This window comes from Microtus pennsylvanicus, chromosome 10, assembly GCF_037038515.1.
Source record: "Microtus pennsylvanicus isolate mMicPen1 chromosome 10, mMicPen1.hap1, whole genome shotgun sequence".
Lineage (NCBI taxonomy): Eukaryota > Metazoa > Chordata > Mammalia > Rodentia > Cricetidae > Microtus > Microtus pennsylvanicus.
In genome coordinates, this window is record NC_134588.1 from 30959695 (window position 1) to 30968987 (window position 9293).

A 9293-nucleotide genomic window follows, 5' to 3' on the forward strand; every position below is an offset into this window, starting at 1 on the left:
CAAGGCAGGAATATAAGAGAAGTTGGAGGAGAAGTGAGTTTTTTCCTGATACTGGGGTCCACTATCTTCTGATAGAGAAGCCAGGGCCGGTAGCCTCGAAGCAGGCTGGGGCTGAATGCTTTCAGGTGCCGGACTCCCCTTGGCGTTAGGCACTCTGCTCTCAGTAGTGGTTGGGAACTGACTGTCATTATGTCCGTTTACTTGAGGCTTGGGGATGTCACTGAGTGAGCCTGCCATATTGTTTGAATGTTGGCTTGGGAATCAGAGTTCAGGCCTAACTCTGAGCCGGCTGCTGCCTGCGCTGCCGCCAGGCTTTCTGCTGCACACTAACCTGTTCCGCTTGCTCCCTTCGCCGCTGCCACCTCCTGCACCCAGAAGAGGAAGACTGGAGTGAAGACGAAGACGGTACAGCCTTCTCTGTCCTGTTCCTCTCCCTGCTCTCCTGTTCTTCTGGGGCTCTGGGCTTGGCCTGGGAAGGTCCATGACTTCAGAGGGGCCAGGACCCTAGAACCCCTTGTCCATTCTTTCTTTTCCTTCTTGATTTTTCTCTGGGGTGGACACTGGGAAGGATCTGGCCTGTGTTATCGTCCCACTAGCTCCATGTGTGGTCACAGAGGGATTCTTACAGCAAGAATGGACCCCAACTGCTCCAGTATGCATGGTGGTGTTACATGTGGGGACCTTCCCTGTTTCGCCTAAGGCACAATGGCCAAGGGGTTAGGGCTCTAAGGACAAAGTCACTGAAGAGCAGCGGAGGAGACTACAAATAGCCAGAGCAGAGAAGACATGATGTAAGCCTTCAGCTGTGTGCTGCTGAGCTGTGGGGTGAGGCTGGGCCTGCTCCCAGGGATAGCAGGAGGGCAAAGGAGACAGAAAAGGCTTTAATTTTAGGACCAGCTTTCCCACAGTGACGTCCAGGGAGACTCCAAGTGTGACCTGTTTATTGAGCTTCTGTGTGACCGATCACTGAGTAAAGGACACATGGCACAGAGCGATGAAGCCTAGGTGTATGGATGAGGTGCTAGCGTGGTGGCTTCAAGGTGGACCCCATAACTGGCCACCTTCCGCTGTTCTCATGTTATTGGCAAACCTCCTGCAGGGTTGAAAGGAGCACCCCAGATGTCAGTGAGGACCCAGTACTAGGAAAGGGGACAGAGGTGCCCCCTTTCTTCTGATGGTTCTGTCTGTCATGGGGTGTTTTCTCCTCCCTCTGTCTAGGGCCACCACTTTTCAGCCTATCCATCACCGAATGTTACAAACACTTTCGCCAAGCCGAGTCATGGTCTGGACAGCATCCTGCCTCCCTAATCTGTCTGTCCCTTCTGAGTGCTGGGAGAGGCGGGGTCCACATCCTGCCAAGCAAATGACGAAAATAGAAATTCCTGGCAACCCTCTGGGTAGCACAACTCTTTAAGTATTGGGTGTTTCGTCCACCCACACAACCTCATGGCTTCGGTTTCTGTTAGACGTGGAGGAAGGGTCTATGGACTTGAGGAGTCACTGGGCTCGCAACAGACTTTCCCTGGTACCCCAGTTTAGTCAGAAACTGTCCTACAGGGCCAGGCACTGAGTGGAGTCTCCAGGGTGAAAAGTTAGGGAAGGTGAGGGAATCATGTCACCACGGCGGTCATAGGGGAAGCAGGTTCTAAACTGGGCAGAAAGAGGCTGGACAGGTCCTCAGCCCAGCTGGTCCCCAGCAGTGAGTCTTTCTGTCTTCTATCACCGGTGTTCCCCATAGCACCCACCCCCTCACACGTTCCCACAGCCAATAGCTGACTTTTCCAGCAGCCTCCTGGTGGCAAATAGGTGTCCACAGCGGAGAGGACCCCATTCTGATTTCCAAACAAAGGAGCAGATGGAGCACACTTCAGCTGGCAGCCCCGCAGTCCCCTGCTCCCCTTCCTTACTTGTGGGCTTGAGGCATGGATGAGCGTATAGATGAGTGAGGTTATGTGCCTACGAACCCTTGCTTACAGAAGTAGTGAGTGAAGTTATGTGCCTACGAACCCTTGCTTTCAGAAGTAGTGAGTGAGGTTATGTGCCTATGAACCCTGGCTTACAGTAGTCCTGGGCTGGCTGTAGCTGTGAGCTCTAGTTTGCTGACTTCTGGTGGTAACCAGGAACCAAGCCATGTTCCTTCTGTCATCTGAGGCCATAGCTCCCGAATCATGTGAACGTGGATATTACTGGCCCTCTTCCACCCCTCCCAGGCTCTGTTCTGGGGGTTTTGTCTGGCTACTGAGAGAGGGGCCTGGTTGTTCATGGTGTCTGGTTCACCTCTCCAGAGCAAGAGGAGGCAGTGGAGGAGGAGGATGGTGGGGCCGAGGCTGAGCCTGAGGGTGAGGCGGAGACAGAGGAGACCAAAGCAGAAGGTATGCCAGATGAGGGGACAGGGGGTTTAGGGTGGTGATTTAAGATGTCAGTCATCCAGGTGCTTTCTAGCTCATGTGCCTGGGACTTCTGGCTGGGCTGGGGATGCAGCAGTCCATTTTCTGGTCAGTGATCATCAATCCAGGGCCTTTCATGGTTGACCCTATACTAAATGAGAAGGCTAACATGCCTGGCCATGGGCAATGCTCTCAAGGGAAATGAGCTCAGAACAGGACCTCTGTTGATTGCTCGTGTTTTGTTTAGAGGTTGACCTGGATGAAGAAGCCAAAGATGCTGAAGGTAAGAGCTGCTGGATGTCAGCACAGGAGTTGGGTATGATGAGGAAACTTGCCATGGTAACCTTGTGGACGACTGTGCCTGGGGATTCCACCAGAAGTTACAAAGGAAAGGGTTGGAAGGCAGAACTGGGTGGCACCTACAGGGTCTGGGAGGCTCTGAACCTTTGTCCTCTTTACCTTGGAGACATAGCCTTAGTGACAAATAGGAGAGGAAATCAATATGTAGCCCCCTGGTCCATGCAGGATAGTGGACTCAGAAGTCACATTCACACCCCGGGCTCCTGGTACCCAGGCAATGCCAGTGAGGTCTGGTGTTTGTAGGACATAGATGGTTCATGCTGTGGTGACATCATCTTCAATGTCCTTGACATGGTGACGTCATCATCTGTGTCCTGGACAGGCTGCAGTCTGTTAGTTGACCGTAGTCACTCATATACTGGGGTGGAGGGTTGCGGGGACAGCCAGCCCAGTCTTGGAATCATTCCCACTAGCTCCCTGGCTTCGTGGCTACCAGGAAGTCTAGGGCCCAAAACGTTAAGGCAGGCCTGGGAAGCGATCTAGGCTTCGAGCCCCTGGGAACCTTCCCACAGGCCCCTGCATGACTGTGGAGTCTGAAAAACAATCTTCCCAGCCCAGAACAGAGGAGAGAAAGCCCCATGGCTCCAGGTCTAGTGTGCCTGTAGACACAGCCACCGTCCTCTGTGACCTCCCCTCCAGGCTCCCTTCATGCCTGTTGGTGATTATGGAAGTCCAGATTTACCAGGGCTGGGAGAGACACCCTGTGCAGGTGGGGAAATAGAGACCCGAAGGTGTGCAGCTCAGGGTGGAGCTGGGCATAGTCAGGTTTGCTGAGCCCATACCTCCTTCTCTCTCCTTCAGATGGTCCAGCTGAGGAGTCCAAACCCAAGCCCAGGTGAGTGTGATGCACCTGTCTGTGGTAGAGCCTGGGGGCAGAGGCCATTTAGGGAGACTGACGAAGAGACAGGAGTGTGTGTGGTATAGTGAGGCTGAGCAGGGCTGCAGTAGGCACAGACTACCCCAGAGGGGAAGAATTGAGATGAACTATAAACTACACTCCATTACCAGTTATAGGCACACTAACATGGTTGGAGTTTCATTCGTCTACAGACTAGGGAAGGGCTAGCCGTGGCCTTGGACAGACACACTGCCTGTCACACAGGATGACCCTCTCGGCTGTGTGGGATCTAGGGGAAAAGGGATGCAAACTTTGGGGAACCAAGCAGTGAAACCATGCCAACCTAGGCATGACAGTTTTGGGGAGCTGAGAACGGGCAGAATGGGGCAGGTCCATCCCATAGAGGGAATCACATCTCTTGATTGTCAGTATGGGGCCATTGAGACACGGAGCGTTTCCGTCTTGGCAATGCTTATCCTGCCAGCAGATGGCGCTGCAGCACACTCATGGCCTCCAGTGGCCTGGGTGGGTCTTGGCTCTGTTCATTCTCTGTGTTGTTTTGAGCATTCCCGAGCAGCTCCTTTTAGTCCCCGAAGGCCCAAGAGCATATGAAGAAATCAAGGACCAGAGATTCACCCAGGGACACCATCTAAACTCAGCTCTTCTGCTTCCCAACTGTGTAGTTTTAAGCCTCCATTTTCCTAATAGAGGTCAGTGCTGCCCCCTTCTGGGATTTAGTGAGAGGACAAAATGAGATTAACCTCTGTGAAAGGTCAAGCAAGTGAGGTAGACGTCGGTGCTGACGTCATCATGGAGGCTCCAGGATCACGTAGTCGCCCACCCCCCAGCTGTTTTGGTGATCCCTGACTCTCCATGCCTCTCTGCAGCAGGCTCTTCATGCCAAACTTGGTGCCACCCAAGATCCCCGACGGAGAGAGAGTGGACTTTGATGTGAGTGGTGATTGCTGGTAGAGCAGCTCAGCCTGGGGGTGACAAGGGCTGGAATGAGAGTCACAGAGCCCCTGATCTTGTGGGCTGGGGTTGGGGCTGGGGCAGCCCGTTGGCCTGGTGGCGCAGGGATGGCTGAGGTTGGGGCCCCAAGCCCTGACAGTAACTTTTGCATTGAGCCCGCCAGGTTCACAGTGCGGCAGGCTTAGGTAGACTCTCCCCACAGGACATCCACAGGAAACGCATGGAGAAGGACCTAAACGAGCTGCAGACGCTGATCGAGGCTCACTTCGAGAACAGAAAGAAGGAGGAGGAGGAGCTAATCTCTCTCAAAGACAGGATCGTAGGTGTCCGACTTCCACAGTCCACCCTACCCTCCTTCCCGGCTGCCTCATCCTGCCTCAAGCTGCCAACCTGTTGGATGCTGCTCCTGCTGGGCCCCTGCCACCTGCCTATCAGTGTGGCTACTCCTTGTCAACAGGAGCCTGATAAGTTCTGGCTCTAGCTGGGCCTAACCGGACACCGCTGGCTGTGGGATGACAGTCAAATGTCTGTGTTCTCCCTGTGCCTCTTTCCTACCCGTTGGGCATAGCTGCCACCCTAACACAGGACACACAGATCAGCCTACGGAATCCTGGGTGATACCCAGAATTCCACTCAGAGAGGGGAGATTATTTGATTCCTTGTTTTTCTCTACCCAACCTGCTTTCCCCAGCTGTGCACAGCAACCCCTTATCTTTGAGCACAGAGAAGCTGCCAGGCCTGGCTCTGGAGCCAGAATGTGGATTTTGTCCTTGAGGGAGACAGAGAAGTCACTGGGCGGCGTTTCCCACAGAGTTGAGACAGTCTCCAATGGGCTTCCAAGAGGCTCTCCTTACCTAGCCAGGACGCTCTCCTGGAGTTTCCACCGTGATGGGCCACTTCCATCTGCATCCCTGCAGTGGGCCGAGAACAGAAACACGTGGAAGAGGGCCACCTCCCGATTCCTGTATGGGGATAACACCCCTCACCGACACACACAGGCATTTCTACCTCTCTCTCTAGGAAAAGCGACGGGCAGAGCGGGCTGAACAGCAGCGCATTCGTAATGAACGGGAGAAGGAACGGCAGAACCGCCTGGCTGTGAGTGACCGCAGCCCAGTTACTGAGCCCTTGAAGTCCAAGTGTCCTCTCTGGTTGCCTTTATCACAGAAGCTCAGGTCCTTGGCTCAGTATTGACACCACATCGATGAACAGGACAGATGTGCTGGGGTCTTGTGCCCATGATTTTAAGGCCCTTTAGTCCCTATCCCTTCCCTAGGACAGGCCAGGTGGGGACAGAGGGTCTCTCAGCCTGGGAGGATGGTGGGACTTTACCGATGTGAGTCAGTGCTTCGTTAACTCATTCACACAACAATTCATCCGCCCATTCAGTAAACTTCAGTATGCCATCTTGTGCCACAGGGTACCTCAGAAAGCTCCTTGTCTCATTGGTAAAGAACACCAGCTTCATCCCAGAGTCTGGTTTCCCACCCTCGCCATTAATGTATTCATTTGCTCTCCCTGAAAACAGGAAGAGAGGGCCCGGCGTGAGGAGGAGGAGAACAGGAGGAAGGCCGAGGATGAGGCCCGGAAGAAGAAAGCTCTGTCTAACATGATGCATTTTGGAGGGTACATCCAGAAGGTAGGTGGGAAGCAGCGTTGGGCACCAGGAGATCTCAGTGTATCCTCAAGACTGCCTTTGATGGGATCCATGAAGAAATTCCCAGCTGCTGTGGCTGAAGTCTAAGGTCTCCCCATGCTTAGCCCCTGAGCTAGCTGTCAGCCTGACCATGATGTCACTAGGATGGGTCTGCTGTGGCAAAGGTTAGAATGCTGATATGCCTCCTCATGCTGGCTCTCCAAGGTGACTGGGTGCCACTCAGAGAATCTTGGGTCCTGGAGTCAGAGCTCTGGTTAAAGACCCGGTTCGGCCCCATATAGCAGCATGGCCTACACTAACATCTGGTTCTGTTTGCTCACATGGCCTAGTATTGCCTGTCCACAGCTTCAGAGAGGCGACAAGCTGACATGGGAAATGTGTGCTGCACAGATATGGGGTGATTTGCTGGTGGACACTCACTCATACCAGATGCCCCCCCCCCCCAGGACTGGGGCTTCATTTGCTTTCTTTCTGCATCTTTTGTTTTATTTTGTTTTTTAGACAGTGTTTCACTGTGTAGTACTGGCTGTCCTGGAACTCACTATATAGACCAGGTTGGCCTCAAACTTACAGAGAGAGATACACTTAACCTCTGCCTCCCAAGGGCTGGGATTAAAGGCAAGAGCCACCATGCCCAACCAGGCCTGGTTTTCTTTATGCATGGAGACATCAGAATATTTTATTTTAGATATCCTAAGTCCTCAGCTCTGCTGCCGTGTCTCTATCCTCACAGTGACCACACCAGGCAAATGTTATCAAAATTTTATTTCCCTAAGCCCCAGACCTGTGCTTGGCATGGCAGGGAGCCCCTGCGGAGACCCCGAATCATTTTGTCCTTCCTGTCTTCCTGTCTCCCACCTTGCTTCTCTCCATGTCTCTGTGGCGGTCTTGGTCTCTCTCTCTGGGTCTTTCTCTCATGGTTTCCTGGTTTAGCAAGCTCAGGTGGGTACAAAACCTCGAGTCCTCTTCCTCCACCCTTTAGCTGTAGAGTGCTCCCTGGGAGGGGAGCACACCTTGTTGGAGGAGGAGTTGTGGGAGGAGGGAGTCTGGGAGAGCCTGGTAGGGCACTTAGGCCCCTCCTTGCCCCCACCTCAGTTTCTCCGGGGGAATTTAGAAGGGGACGGCGTGTCATGTTGCTAGAGCAAGAGGGTAGGAACCTGGTGTTCTGAAGACCTGGTCCTCCTTCCCAGGGTGTTGGGAGGGTTAGGGGACAGGGAGGCGTCATCTTTAGACAAGTGTCCCTGCTCACCACCGCCTCAGACAGAGCGCAAGAGTGGGAAGAGGCAGACTGAGCGAGAGAAGAAGAAGAAGATCCTGGCTGAGAGGAGGAAGGTGTTGGCCATTGACCACCTGAATGAAGACCAGCTGAGGTGGGCCAGCTGGCTGGGTGAACCCTGGCACTCTTCTCTCGGGTGGGGTGGAAGGTACTTCTCCATGTAAACCGCCAGGGGGAGTTACTCCCTCACGTATTTCCCAAGGCTCATTACTAGGGCCGTGCAGGGCCTCCGCAGGCCGGTCTCCTCGTGTGAGCTTTGCTGGCAGGGAAAGAGAACTGAGTCAGCTCGTAGAAAGGATGATTGAGCTAGATGCTCTGCAGCACCTGGCGTGCTTCTTCACGACCCCAGCGACTCTCAGAACTCCTGGTCTCTGTCACTGGGCCCTGGGCACAGTAGCTGGGACGCAGTTTCAGAACGGCCAGGCCCATGGCATAGGCTGGAGGCGCCCTCTGCCGACCTAAATGTGCAAAGACAGGCTGGGGGACCGTGTAGGCTGGTTGGGGGGGGGGGGCAGGATGAAGGCCAAACCCACGGTAGGGTTTATGGCTCCTCACTCCACTCTCCCCGTGGCTCCTGCAGAGAGAAGGCCAAAGAGCTATGGCAGAGCATTCACAACCTGGAGGCGGAGAAGTTCGACCTGCAGGAGAAATTCAAGCAGCAGAAATATGAAGTGAGCTGCTCACTGTGCCCGTCCTTCTGCTATGCTCTGGTGTGATCTGGTCTCCACCACTGCTGACCCGCAAGGCCCTTTCCCTGTCCCCCTTCAGTCCACTCAACTCACTCACCGGTACCCAGCAGTGTTCTGGTTTTCTCCTCCTCCCCCTTTGCACCCTTGCTTCTACACTGAACCCCTCCCCTCTCCCAGACCTCACTGAATGAGCCCCAACTTTATCCTTTATCTTCCCCCCTTTTCTTCCAGATCAATGTTCTGCGAAACAGGATCAATGACAACCAGAAAGTGTAAGTGTCCAAGGTCCTTCTTTCATCTCCCGTTCTGCCTCCCTCTTTCTCATCCGGCTGTGAGGGTTGGGACGCCAGCCCTTCCCCTTCTCCCTCAGTTCACAGCTTTCTTCTTTCAGCCTTAACCACTGCTTGCCTGAGCAGGGTAGGATGGGGTAGGGGGAGGAGGGGAAGAGCAAGGCGGTTGTTATGTTCTATCCCTGCTCCAGGATGTTCATCTCAACCCTAGCCTCCCTTAGCCCCTCCTCTGCCCCATTGGAAACTGCCCCCGCCCCCCACCATCTGATGGGTTCTGCTTTTCCTGCAGCTCCAAAACTCGTGGGAAGGCCAAAGTCACCGGGCGCTGGAAGTAGAGACAGCACTGCTCTTGCCAAAGCTCTGACCCTTGCCTGTGTTCCTGCCCTGAGCATCTCAGCTCAGGTCCTCCTGGGCACCCAATGCAGACTCCTGTCTTGAGAGTGAGAGCTGGACTAGCTAGAAGCCAGTACTCTTCCTGACCCCTATGCCCATACCACTCTAGGAATAAAAGGCCAGCACACTGCACACGCAGAATGGTATTTCTGTCATTTCGCTCAAGTGTCACAGGGAATCAAGACCCTCATATTTGCCCAGCTTGGAGGAACTTATGCCAGTCTTGTCTTCTTTGACCCACCTACAGCTTTTACCCACCTCCAGGGGAGAACCTGATGCCTGTAACACACATACATTCTCAGAGCCCAGGAGGGAGGCGCGAGCAGTGGACAGGGTTTGTGATTTTAGCTTCTGAGTCACCAGGAAGAGGGCTGTCACACGGGGAGAGGCATTCCCCATGTGACTCATTTGCTGGAGAACAATGGAGCCTC

The 9293-nt window shown here is 54.1% G+C and overlaps 1 protein-coding gene across 1 annotated transcript; it reads left to right on the forward strand.

Moving 5' to 3' along the window:
- The first annotated feature begins 2305 nt into the window (after window positions 1–2305).
- Tnnt2 (troponin T2, cardiac type) lies at window positions 2306–8994 on the forward strand. The gene is made up of 11 exons (XM_075988076.1): window positions 2306–2372; window positions 2635–2670; window positions 3549–3582; window positions 4473–4536; window positions 4760–4876; window positions 5578–5655; window positions 6086–6196; window positions 7475–7584; window positions 8071–8161; window positions 8411–8451; window positions 8759–8994. The coding sequence occupies exons 4-11, from the start codon at window positions 4483–4485 to the stop codon at window positions 8802–8804; spliced, it is 648 nt and encodes a 215-aa protein (XP_075844191.1). The 5' UTR covers window positions 2306–2372; window positions 2635–2670; window positions 3549–3582; window positions 4473–4482; the 3' UTR covers window positions 8805–8994.
- Window positions 8995–9293: the final 299 nt, after the last annotated feature.